The sequence below is a fragment of the Centroberyx affinis genome, unplaced genomic scaffold (genome assembly GCF_046629955.1).
Source record: "Centroberyx affinis isolate AG114_WGS23_722 - 3 ecotype Tasmania unplaced genomic scaffold, CSIRO-AGI_Caff_v1 ptg004480l_1, whole genome shotgun sequence".
In the NCBI taxonomy this organism is placed as follows: domain Eukaryota; kingdom Metazoa; phylum Chordata; class Actinopteri; order Beryciformes; family Berycidae; genus Centroberyx; species Centroberyx affinis.
This window is the reverse complement of record NW_027282137.1, coordinates 107,626-120,840: the sequence shown is the minus strand read 5'-3', so window position 1 is coordinate 120,840 and position 13,215 is coordinate 107,626. Positions and strand designations below refer to the sequence as shown.

Genomic DNA, 13,215 nt, shown 5'->3' with positions numbered 1-13,215 from the left:
TCAATAAATTCAATCATTCCATACAAATTCAGAAAACAGAATTTAAATTCAGTCGTCTGCTGGAACAAATCTCATCACTTTCAATCCGAGTCATTTACACAAACACAAGATCTCAAGTCAAGACTTTAGAAACCTTTTCAAGACTCGAGTCCAAGTCTTGTGACTCGAGTCCCCGCCTCTGTAAACAAACCAAACCATCGCCAAGAAGATTGGCAGACTCTACACTCACTGGGCTTCACTTTAACCAAAATTTCTGAATATGTGTCATTCTCCTTAACATCTCCAGGCCTTGAAATCAGTTTTTCCAACTCTACCGAAGACCCCCACTTCTCCACATTTTCACAAATCCTGTGCATTACCCCAGAGATGTGATGAACATCTCAAACTTTTCAAATTATCAAATGTATTTTCCACGCTTTTTCAGTCTTTACAGACTTTACAGACCTGCACAAAGCTCAAGTTTGCACATCCAGTGTTCACTGGATGTGCAAACTGGTATTTTGGACTTCACAGAGTTTTGGCACTTGGAATTTTTAGGTGTTGAAATCATTGTTTTCACAACTCTATTTTAAACCAGAAAGCCTCCATCTCACCCCGGAGCTGTCGTTGGCCACGCTGCTGCAGCCGGCCAGGCAGGGGTTGAAGTAGGTGATGCCGTCGGAGCCGCAGACCGGAGCGTACTCGTGGATTTTACACCCACAGTTCACATTACAGCCTCCAGTCAGGTTCCTCTGGGTCATGGTCAGGGTTGGCCTGCAGAGAGAAAGAGAAATATACAGGGTTAGATATGTTAGGGTTAGAGATACAAAGGGTTTCTTCATGTTTTGCATTTTAAAATTCCATACTTTTCCAGAGCTTAACTTCTTGAAGATTTCTGATGATAGCTGGGCGATATGCCTGTCAACTAAACCATATTACTCTATAGTTGAACACTAACCTGCATTACATCTAATATCACAATATGTGAAATATATATATGTGAGTCCACAGCTATATAAACAGTGCAGAACTGAACCACAGCATTTATTGGTAACACTTTATAATAACCATCATTAATAAATGGTAAATTGATAGTTAATTAAACTTTAGTTAATAGTTATTTTACTGTTAACAAACAATGAAATGATCATTAATAATGTTTACTAATTATTAGTAATGCTATAATTTATGTTATTTTATCATTCGTTTGTGTAATATAAAATCATTTGTTTATAAAATATATATTGTATCATAGCTTTTTACCCTTTTTACCGTCTCTTATCAGCTGTGATACAATATATAATTTATAAACAAATGATTTTATATTACACAAACTAATGATAAAATAACATAAATTATAGCAGTTTAAGTTTAATTAACTATCAATTTACCATTTATTAATGATGGTTATTATAAAGTGTTACTCATTTATTTTTCCATACTTTTCCCTACATTTCTGTGCAACACCCAAACTTTTTCAAGACCTGGAAATCATCCACACTCAAGACCTGTATATATACACTGTATATACTGCATGTACAGTATATTTATGAAAGAAAATGGGGGGTGTGGGGGGGGGCACGAAGGATGAGGAGAAGAGGAGAGAAGACAGGGGAGGGGAAAGAGGGGAGGAAGGAAGATAAAAGGGTCGAATGAGGAGAGGACGATGGAGAAGGGCAGATTAACAGAGAAGAGAAGGATGGTGGGGAGGATGGAGAGAGAGAGAGAGAGAGAGAGAGAGAGAGAAAGACAAAGACTGGAAGAGAGATGAGAGTGAGGAAAAAAGGGAGAAAGTGTCAGAGAGAGAGAGGACCGAGAGTCAGACAAGGAGAGAGAGAGAGAGAGAGGGGGAAGAGAGACAAAGAGGAAAAGAGTAAGAGAAAAAGAGAGAAAAAAGATGAGAAAAAGACAGAAGAGACCAGGAAGAGCGAGGAAAAAAGAAAGAGAAAGAGTGTCAGGGAGAGACAGGACAGAGAGAGAGAGAGGCAGAAGAGAGGGGGAAGAGAGACACAAAGAGGAAAAGAGTAAGAAAGAAAGCGAGAGAAAACAGAGAAGACAAGATAGAAAATATATAGCCAATAAAGAGACAGAGAAAAAGAGAGAAGGAAGAGCCACAAGACAGAGAGACAGACGGAGAGAAAAGACAAGAGAAAGAGGAGAGAAAAAAAAAAAAAAGAGGGGAGAGTGAGAGAGGGGGCAGTCGGCCAACAGATCTCTCCTCTCTTCCAATCTGTCCTTGGACATTTTCCATCGTTGCCATGTAATCGCTCTCAGGAACTCTCCGTCCAGAAGAAGAAGACGAAGAAGACGCCTCCGTTCACCGGCTCCGTTATCCCGCGTCCATCTGAACACTCACTTCCTCCCCGACACAGACCAGATGGAGTGATAAAAAAAAACAAAAAAAAACTACGATTCCCTCGTCATGCCGGGAAACGATTTAACACTGGAAAGGCCAAGCTGCAGTCAGCTGACGTCTGTCTGGAGTTTTAGAAGTTAAAGCTTTCCGACGACCCCAAGTCACGTCTGCTATTAAAAAATGCGACCCGTGACCCCGATTTTAAAAAAAATGGCCGCTGCGGAACAACGTCGACTTAAAAATACAGCTTCAATCACCGCCAAAAGAACAAAGACGGCACGTGCGTCCTTTAGAAAGGTCGAGAATGAAAGATGGGAAATATTATTATCCCCTTTTGCCCATTAGATGAAGAGATATTTTCTGATGTAAGCAAAATTTGATACTTCGGCCTTGACAAGAGCCAGAGGAGTCTGCTGTCTGTCTGTCTGTCTGTCTGTCTGTCACTCAGAGGAACACAGAGACTGGGATCAGATAACAGATGCTGTTGCCCACTGTGATGTCTGTTGGTGTGTGTTTACATTGGAAACGACTACTAGTTTGTTTGTAGTTGTGTATTTATGTGCTACTTAACAGACCTTAAGCCCTGGACAGATAGAAAGCGTCAAATAATCCAGTTGTTCTCAGAGGCGTTTGATGCAGCTCCGAGCTTCAGCTCAAAATTCAGTTAAATTTTGTTGTGGGAACAGATTTTTAAAGATTATTTTTCTGGACTTTTGCCTTTATTATGATAGTTTTTCAGAGGTGGGATGTAACAAAGTAAAAATACTTCATTACTGTACTTAAGTAAGATTTTCAAGTATCTGTACTTTACTCAAGTTTTTCTTTCACTGAAGACTTTTTACTTTTACTCACTACATTTCAAAAGAAAAATCTGTACTTTCTACTCACTACATTTTCAAAACAGACTCGTTACTCTCGGGAAATCATCAACTGATTTTCTAAAAAAAAAAAATTATTTTCAGCATCAGACAGCTTCCATCCCGGAAGCAGCTGAGCCAGATGTGATCGGCTGCTTGTTTAGCAAAGCGACACCAAAAATTAGGGAAAAGGAGAGAGAGAGAAGCAACAAGAGAGAGAGAATTAACGTTAACGAATTCAGCTGCTAGGGTTCGGGTTCGTGATTTGAGCTGCAGACTCTTTCTCATCTGGGATTCAGAGGAACGCTCAACAGAAAACCAGTTTAGAACATTAGAAATGACTTTTTTAGAGAACGACTTTTACTTTTATACTTTAAGTAAATTTAAGTCCACGTACTTTTATACTCTGACTTGAGTAAAGGATTTGAAACGGTACTTCAACTTCTACCAGAGTATATTTTTAAATGAGTATTTGCACTTTTACTTGAGTAGGGAATTTGTGTACTTCTACCACCTCTGTAGTTTTTACAGTAGAGATAGACAGGAAAGATTAGGAGAGAGAGAGAGAGAGGGGAATGACATGTGACAAAGGTCCTGGGCCGGGTTCAAATCCAGGACACTGACCACTAAGCCACCAGGATGCTCCTGTTTTCTGGCATCTCTGAGCTGAATTTCATCCAGTCCTCCGGTTTTAACTCTTGTGCTGCAGAGTGAACAGGTGGTGTCAGAAAAAAGATATACGTCCGGGGCTTCAGTGCAAGGTGCAAGAGCACACAGGACACACTGCGACGGGGTGGGGCAGGACGGGACAGGATCTACCGGACCATCTCCGGAGGTGATCGTATCCCTGCCAGAGACACCCAGGTGGAAATTCGATCTGTACAGTGTGTTTGCATTAGTGAGAAAGTATCCACCCACAAGGCACAGAGATCAGAACTGCTGTGGGTGGAAACAACATCACAGCCACAGAGTAGAAACATCATGGCGTTGCCGCAGTGGATGGAAACATCACGGCTTCCCCCCCAACCGCCGGTAGAAACGTTGTGCTTTTAGAGAACGGTTATAAATGCCAGGTGTAAATGCAAGGCTGTGATCGGATTGTTAATTATCTGGAGGGCGTATCTAGATGCAGATCACATTTTAAAAACAAGGTGTAAATGAGGTCAAAATGTCCCTCCATGGCTTTGCCCTGAACCACCTGCTGTGCAAACCTCTCCCACCAACTTTTCTCTCCGTTTCTCTCTCCCTTTACCAAGCCTCTCTATCAGTTTCTCTCTCTCTCTCTCTCTCTGTCTGTCTGCTTGTTCTCTCTTCTCTTTTCCTCTCTGCCTAGTCTTACTCTCTCTTCCTCTCTCTCTCTCATCCTCTGAATGTGACCAGCTGTCTCCCTCCATCCTCCACGGTCACATCACTGTGGAAACTGTGGCACACCAGCTGCACAACACTCTAAACAACTGCTGAACATTTTCAATTCAGATGAGGGAAATTACACAAAAACACCAAAAACTGCAGTGACGTGGTTCTGCCTCGTCAGCAATGGACAGTGGTGGAAAGTAACTAAGTACATTTACTCAAGTTCTGTACTTGAGTACAATTTTGAGGTACTTTTTTTTACGCAGGTATGCATTTTATGCTACTTTGTACTTATACTCCACCACATTTTAGAGGGAAATATTGTACTTTTTACTCCATTACATTTATTTCACAGCTATAGTTACTAGTTACTTTTCAGATCAATATTTTATATTTAAAACATTTGATCATCTTTATAAAATAACTATAAAATAGCATTGTTATAGATTAGACTACCCAAAAGTATAGCTAAATTGTTAAGATTAGCTTCACGTTGACAACTTTAAAATGCTGCTTACATGTACATGTATGTCAATAAATCAGTATTAATATTCCAAAAATGTATGAAAAATATAACTCTCTAAATGGGGACAGTTTGCATAATGAGTATGTTTACTTTGATACTCTAAGTACATTTTGCTGCCAGTACTTAGTACTTTTACTTAAATAAGATTTTGAATGCAGGACTTTTACTTGTAATGGAGTATCTTTACATTGTTGTATTGCTAATTTTACTGAAGTAAAAGATCTCAGTACTTCTTCCACCACTGGGAATGGACCATGACATCACCCCATCCCCCCCCCCCTCCTGCTCCTCACCCGGTGGTATAGGGGATGTTGATGCCTCCCAGGTTGATGCTCTCGCAGCCCACGATGAAGAGCGTGGAGAAGCAGAGCAGGGAGACTCCGCTGCAGATCATGGCCAGCTTGGCCGACTCCCTCGCTCCCAGCTTCAGCTTCTTGATGATGTAGCCGCCCAGGACGATGCCCACGCCGGCACTGGGCACGATGATCACACCTGGAGGGAGGAGAGGGGGCATTTTGAGCATTTAGAGAACGCTCTTATCCAAGTATTCCCTCTGGTGATCTAACATAAGGCATTTGGTGGAGGCTCTTATTCAAAGCTCCTTACAATACAGTTAACAAGTTCCCTGGTCTAAGGCTGCGTTCACACATAGCGTTTTTTTCTAAACTGCCACCGCCTTTTTTGCATAAAAAACAAATGGGAAGCGGCCGCTAGGTGTACAAAAAGTGGCTGCTCCCGAAAAAGCGTCTTTTTTTGTGCTTTCAGACGTTGAAAAATGTCCAATGTGAACCGCTTTTTTCTCAGCCAACCTATCACGATGCAGGAGAGGCTGGCCGTTTCCCCTAACAACAACAAAGATGACATCAGATAATTATCGTGATCCGCTTTTTATTTCTCCTGTCTATCTATTTGGGGCTTACTGAAATGAAAACCTTTGTGAACAGCTCACTTCCAGTAAGTTTCAGTAAGGGTTTCCAAAAGACTATATATATATATATATATATATATATATATCTACAGTCCTGTGCAAAAGTCTTAGGCATATGTCAAAGAAATCCATAAAGCAAAGATGCTTTCAAAATTAATGAAATGAAAAGAATATCAAAAATTTACAATAAACAGCAGTCTACTGACACACTAATCCAGAAAACAATAAACATCTAAGACTTCAAAGAAATTTATATAAAAAATCTAGGATGCCTAAGACTTTTGCACAGTATTGTATATATTTTTTATAATTCAGAAAGAAAATGACCTTCATGAAATTCAAGTCGGTATTTCAAAAACCTTATGATTCAATCCTCAGAAACTGAGCTATTTTGTATGAAAAGGTCTTATGACTCATGACTGTACCTAATAATGCACTGCACTGTTTTTCAGAGTAGGCGTCAATTTTGTTTTTTTCCCCGATGGTGGGCGTCTCATTTTGGAATGAAACTCTTCAGGTCTGAATTTATGTCTAAGCATTGTGAGCAGCAGTGTGAGAGGCAAAAAGCTCAAAGATGCGTCATGCTTCAGGTCGGATAACAAACTCTGATTCATGTGGAAACTATTTGAAGAGTAAATTTCCAAAATACTTCATTACTTTATTACTCTTCATTTTGGTTTTGTGCAATTTGTTTTACCTATTTTATCTTTCTTTCATTCTTTCGTTGTGACCAGGTCCTCCAAAAGGTCTCATGTGACACCGAACCAGATCGCTCTTCACTGGCTCCCCATCAAATTCAGAATCCGATTCAAAGTTCTTGTGATCTCCTATAGAGCTCTGCATGGTCAGGCACCTGCCTACATTAGAGATCTACTGCAGCCCTGTGTCTCCAGCAGGTCTCTAAGGTCCTCTGATCAGGGTTTGCTGGCTGTTCCTCGATCTAGGCTAAAAACTAAAGGAGACTGTGCTTTTGAGGTTGTGGCTCCTAAACTTTGGAACTCTCTCCCTCTGGACTTAAGATCTGTGGGCACTGTGGACTCCTTTAAAAAGCAGCTCAAGACCCATTTGTTTAGACTTGCCTTTGTGTAATTTTCTATTTACTTTTGTTTTTATGGTGTTTTTTTGTCCGTTTTTATTGTGCTTTATGTCTGTTTGTATGTTTATGCTTTATTTCCTCTGTGAAGCACTTTGTGACGTCTCTGCTCTCGAAAGGTGCTTTATAAATAAAGTTACTTACTTACTTTCTTTCATTTTGTAATTTTATAAGGTGACTGTAGTGATCATTATCCTTATTTACCTATTTTATCTTTTACTTTCTTTTTTACTAGATAAATGATGTATGTTTTGTGTTTTGATGTGAAGCACATTGATGTATGTTTTGTGTTTTATGTGAAGCACATTGAATTTGCCTTAAATAAATGGAGTAGGCATCACTTTTTTTTCAAATAGTAGCTGCCTCTTTCTGGAACAAACTCTTCCATATTATTTTAGCGATATCCACAAATATAACCATCAAACCAAAACAAACAAAAGCAAATGATACAGTGTAACTTCCAATTCCGGAAATACTTCTCCTATCAGCAGCTACTGGCTCATACCAAAATAACCAGTGTCACTAAAAAAAGCCATCAGGGTGAGGACAGCCTCACATTCCTCTGAGCTGCTCAGCCAATCAGTGACAGCGGTGAGACGGCTCCGAGTGGCTCCGTATCTTTAAGATATCACACTGTGAGTGAGTGGAGGAGGAGGTCGGCTGCAAAATACAGTATGTTTGTGTGTGTGTGTGTGTGTGTGTTTAATATATTTTAATGCCTTTTATTGTCTTTTAATGAATTTTATTGTCTTATCCTTTGTGAAGCACTTTGAAAAGTGCTCTATAAATAGTTTTATTATTATATTCCAATTTAGGAAAAACAATCATCAGCTCAGGTTCATCATTCAATATTTATAACACACAAATAAGCTAGTCTGGAAAAGTGTTATAATTTTGTTAACCAAAACCAAGTACTTTGGTTACCTACTGTCCTTTAAAAAGTATCTTGATTTTTTTTGATTGTGTGCTATCAATCATTTTGCAAGAGCAGGTGTCACTTTTTCAAATGGTGGATTTTGTGTATGTGTTTCAATATGTGTGTGTGTGTGTGTGAGTGTGCATGTGCACGTGATATATGAATGTTTACTTGCGTTCGTTTGTGCATGTGCTTCTGCATTTTGTGTGTGTTTGTGTGCGTGCATGTATGTGTATGTGAGTGTTTGTGTGTGTGTGTATATCCCTGTGTGTGTGTGTGCTTGAGTGCTTGCATGTGTTTAACCCTCATCCTCCCTCTGGGGTACCCGCAGACCCCAGAGATATACTTTTTGTCATATTTCACAGGTGCTTTATTCTATCATTCAAATTTTTCATGACTTCAATCAGTTTGTTCCTAATGACTTCATATTGTTTTCTGTTTCTGTTTTAATTGGTGCTTTTTAAAAATACCAATGTATAGATGGAACTATTTATTGAGTTCATGTTTGCCATGGGTCCTAATTTAAAGTATCACACACTATCAGGGGGGGTGGGGGCTCTCTGTCAGTCATTTTGAAGGAGACAGACACAGATGCAGCAGACACAGATTTCCTCATGTGCTCTGTGACCCTAAATACTGCTCTTCCTAAGGTAAGATGATGTTCAAAGTCACAAATACAATACATCATTTAATTAACTGTAGCTTTCCTAAAATAATAATAATCTGTTTTTTTTTCAGATGACATTAATTACATAACTAATAATGTTTTGAGAAGAAATAAGTTAACATGTTGCTATGATGGTTGTTTCTTACAGTAGTTTATTCTTGGGACCCCAGTCGGTAGTCCTTGTATGTTAAACAAGTTGGTAGGATGAGGGTTAAGCAGCCTGTCTGAGAGTGTATGTTTGTGTGTGTGTGTTTCTATGTGTGTGTGTGTGTGTGTTTCTATGTGTGTGTGTGTGTGTGTGTTTCTATGTGTGTGTGTGTGTGTTTGTGTAACACACTCAGCACTCCGGCTTGGAGTCCCAGGTGCCCCCTTCATTTGAAGACCAGTGTTCTTTTTTATTATTAATGTGTGCTGGCTTGCAGCTCCATCACTGCTGGCTCAGAGCCTCTGCTGCTCCGGATCAGACCAGCGGAGCGGAGCTGAAATAACGGCCTGGGTGTGGTGTGATGCTCTGGTGTCTGGATCCTGTCTGAGATAATTCAGTTATTATCGTTTATCATCCTTCAGTGGAATATAGTGATTTTGGGATATCGTGACAGGCAATTCTGTTGTCCAAACTGATGATAACAAGAATATTTTTCTTTAAAAACTCAGATTAAAAATGAGGTATGGTAGAATATTATTTGAAAATGTCAGTTTTGTTTGACGTCACACCTAAACATTACCATTCAGTTCAATGGGATGAACATTAATTTGAATATTTAACGTGATTTTGCATACGTGAGCCATATCGCAATATATATATATCGATATTGAAAAAAATCCTTATTATTGATTATTGTGATATTGATTTCAACCATATTAACCATAGTACCAATCATAGTATTTTGGGGAAAATTCAACATATACTCTGGAAAAATGTATCTGTGCATGAAAATAAAACCCTAAATTACTATTATCAGTAGTAGATGTTTTAGTAATAGTAGTAGTAGTAGTAGTAGTAGTAGTAGTTGTGGTAGTAGTAGTACTCGTAGTAGTAGTACTGATAGTAGTGGTAGAGGTAGGTAGTAGTAGTAGTAGTAATTGTAATATCAGTAGAAATGGTAGTAGTAATAGTAGTAGCAGTATCTATCGTGGTCATTTTTGGTAATGATGAAAAGAATGTCTATTTTCTAAATGTCTTGCATTTACCTCGATTCTCTACCTAAGCCGTTTTTTTGTTTTGTTTTTATATCTACCTATTTTATATCTTGTCTTCTTCTTGTCTTTATGTGTATGAATGATTGTATATTGTGGTCTCTAGTTGTTTATGAACTCGCTGCCTTGAATTGCCCTTTGAGGGATGAATAAAGTATTTTGAATTGAATTGAATTGAATTGAATAAACCTTATTTGCTGTGGGACTGATAATTGGTGGAGAGAACTATACACTGCTGTTACAGACAGACTGGTTTCAGAGAGGATTAGAGCCTTAAACTGAGTGACGAGGTAACCGGACCAATGTTTCATGGCGGCGTGCGTCTGGCCTCACCGGTGTAGATGCTGGCGTTGGAGGCCGGGATGCCGAACTGCGACTCGATGAACTTGGGGATGAAGGTGATGAAGGCGGTGACGATGGCGCTCTCTGCCGTGTAGGACAGACTGACGAACAGGAAGGTCACGTTGCTGAGGATCCTCACCGCCGCCTTGGGCAAGTCTGGAGGGGGGGGGGGGGGGGGGGGAGAGAATTTTTTATCGTTTTTAACCCTGTTGATCCGAGAAGAATTGGCTGAGCAAAGAAAGAAAGACAAAGACAAACGGTGAGAGAAAAACAACAATAAAAGAGCAAAGAGAAAAGTAAAAGAAAGAAAGAAGAAAGAAAGAAAGAAAGAAAGAAAGAAAGACCTGTCAATTGTGAATAGGCAAATTGAAAAACCAACATTTATATTACATTTACATTTTAGGCATTTAGCTGACACTTTTATCCAGAGCAACTTAGATAGAATAAGCTTAAATTCTGCAATTACCAAAATTTAACAGAATGAGACCTAAGTGCAGAGATATAAGGGATTTCTGTTCTTTTAATTTACAGTCAAGATCATCAGTGGCACAGTCTAACCCTTGCAGCCCTAACTGAAATATCCCAGCATCCCTCAGTGACCCCCCCGTCACCTTTGATGTCCTTGCCGAAGCCCATGGACGAGCTGACCGCCTGGTTCTTGTTGTTGTTGCTCTTCTCCTTCAGGACGTCGTCGTCGCTCGACAGGTCGTCCAGGCTCACCTTTTTCCTCCTCTTCTTCTTCTTGTGTCGGGGCGGCAGCTTCTTGGGGAAGGTGAACATGGGGAAGATGACGAGCAGCATCGCCACGGCGCACAGCAGGAAGCCACTCCACCTGGCAGACGGGGGTGGGGGGTTAAATACGCAGCTTAACGAATGCAATTATCACCGCGCTGGATGATTTTGTTTTTTATCACGGCACTGTCAAGACTGGCTATACTCTCATATCTCAGGATGGCATCACTGGGAGCTGTGTATCGATTAATAATTGCATCTCACACACATTACCGGATTTACAGATGGAAATATGATATGTACAGAAATATATCCTCAAGTGCAAATGTGCATATTATACACTTAACACACACACACACATACACGCCAAGGTTATTATAGTTTTGCATTTTTCATTAGTTTTTACTTTTATTTCGTTTTGACTTTTTGTTTTCAATTTCAGTTTAGTTTTAATTCGTTTTTAAAGCGGGTTTGCTAGTTTAGTTTTTATTTTTTGAAAATGCTCAGTTTTAGTTTAGTTTTTATTAGTTTCAGTGTTAGTTTTAGTCTTTTTTTGTAATATGGGGTATTTGTCAGGGGCGAGATTCAAAAATTATGTATGAAATAAATTGACAAAGACGAAAACTAAAGACATTTTCTCTATAATTTTAGTTTATTTTAGTTAGTTTTGGAAACACACAATACAGTTTCAGTTAGTTATTGTTTTTTGGAAAGCCTCGTTTTTATTTTTATTTCACACCTAGTTTTCGTTATTTCCTTAGTTTTCATTAACAATAATAACCTTGACACACACACACACACACACACACACACACATACACACACACACACACATACACACACACACACAAGCAGGCTGGTTGGTCTCACCAGTTGCCGACGAAGCGCGGGTCGCTCTGGTCGATGTTGACGACGGTCTTCGGGTCGACGTAGAAACCGATGAGAACTCCTCCCAGTAGATAACCAGCCGCCGGGCCCAGAGCTCCCATCACATACATGATGGCTATAGGGGGGGAAGGGAGGAAAAAAGAGAGGAGGAGGAGGAGAAGAAGAGAAGAAAAGGAGATATGAAGAGCAGAAGAGGAGAAGAGATGGAGGATAGGAGGAATAGAAGCAGAGGAAAGGACAAAGGAGAGCAGAGGAGAGTTGAAACTTTAATGATCTCCATGTGGAAATTGCATCATCGCATCAACAAAATCAAAATAGCAAATCAAAAGGTAGGATCTAGGATATAGAAATAGATAGCACTACAGGTAATACAATAATGTCAAGGGGGTAAGCAGCATCTTTGGCTTGTCACCAACTTTTCATAGATACCCAGATGTCTGACAGGGATACGAGGAGTAGAAAGATTTGTTTCAGTTTTTCTCATTTTGTAGGATTTTAGTCTTTTTAACACCCTCATTCATACTCAGGGCAAGAAACCACCTTGTTCATCCACTGCAAACTTTCCCTATTTCAACTCAGTGACTGTTGGTTACCTGCCAAAGTAGCCGCTTGAGCCAATCTGAGAGCCACAATAACAAATATTTCCTGGATTTTTCCTCAATAATTCAGTCTTTTTTGTGTTGCCCTGCCTTTTTCCTACATGGACTACAGGGATCTGTCACACAAAAAACACAAAATGACTGAATTACCGAGGAAACCACAGGAGAAAGACTGACTACCCAGTAGAGACAGTGTGGGGAATGATCATCGGCCAACCAGCCAGTCTTTATCAGTATCTAGCAAGTGATCATTCCCCACCCTGGCAGTCACTCTTTTTCCTCAACAATTCAGCATTTTGTGTCCTGATACCATTCCTGCAGCCTATGGAGCTCAAGCACGTGATTGGCAACATCTGATTTAGCTAAATATAGTCAACTGTGTCAAATTCTGGACATTAAACAGGGAGAAGTACAAAGTTGGACCAAAACGTTATTCAGCCAACCATCCCAAATGATGTTATTATCCTAATTAAATAACATTTGCTTAAACTCTTTAACCCTACTTGAAATCAAACTAATCTAGTATTAACAAGGGAGTACAAAAGGTCATGTGTGGGTTATGTGTGCAGATCATATGACCGCACTATGAAGGGGCCAAACATGCGGCTGGGAATAAGATTTCTCCAATTAGAGGGGATTAACATTTTTAAATTCCTTTGGCCGCAGTAGAAAGCAAACACAAAAATCCAGTGGCGTGACTTAAAAACTCCAGGCACAGCCAGGCACTGGACCGGGCCGAGTGTTATCTAATGAAGGCTTTAGTACTGTCAGAGCCAGAGCCA

The 13,215-nt window shown here is 39.8% G+C and overlaps 1 protein-coding gene across 1 annotated transcript in view; it reads right to left on the bottom strand.

The window, feature by feature from the left end:
- The window catches only part of LOC139665182 (solute carrier organic anion transporter family member 5A1-like), a 43,027-nt gene that overhangs the window by 7,618 nt on the left and 22,194 nt on the right, over positions 1–13,215 (bottom strand). Inside the window, exons 2-6 of the mRNA XM_071544167.1 lie at positions 11,817–11,949; positions 10,826–11,046; positions 10,206–10,370; positions 5,365–5,563; positions 594–753 (exon numbers count right to left, since the gene is read on the bottom strand). Coding sequence (XP_071400268.1) covers positions 594–753; positions 5,365–5,563; positions 10,206–10,370; positions 10,826–11,046; positions 11,817–11,949 — 878 coding nt within the window. The remainder of the gene's footprint in view (positions 1–593; positions 754–5,364; positions 5,564–10,205; positions 10,371–10,825; positions 11,047–11,816; positions 11,950–13,215) is intronic.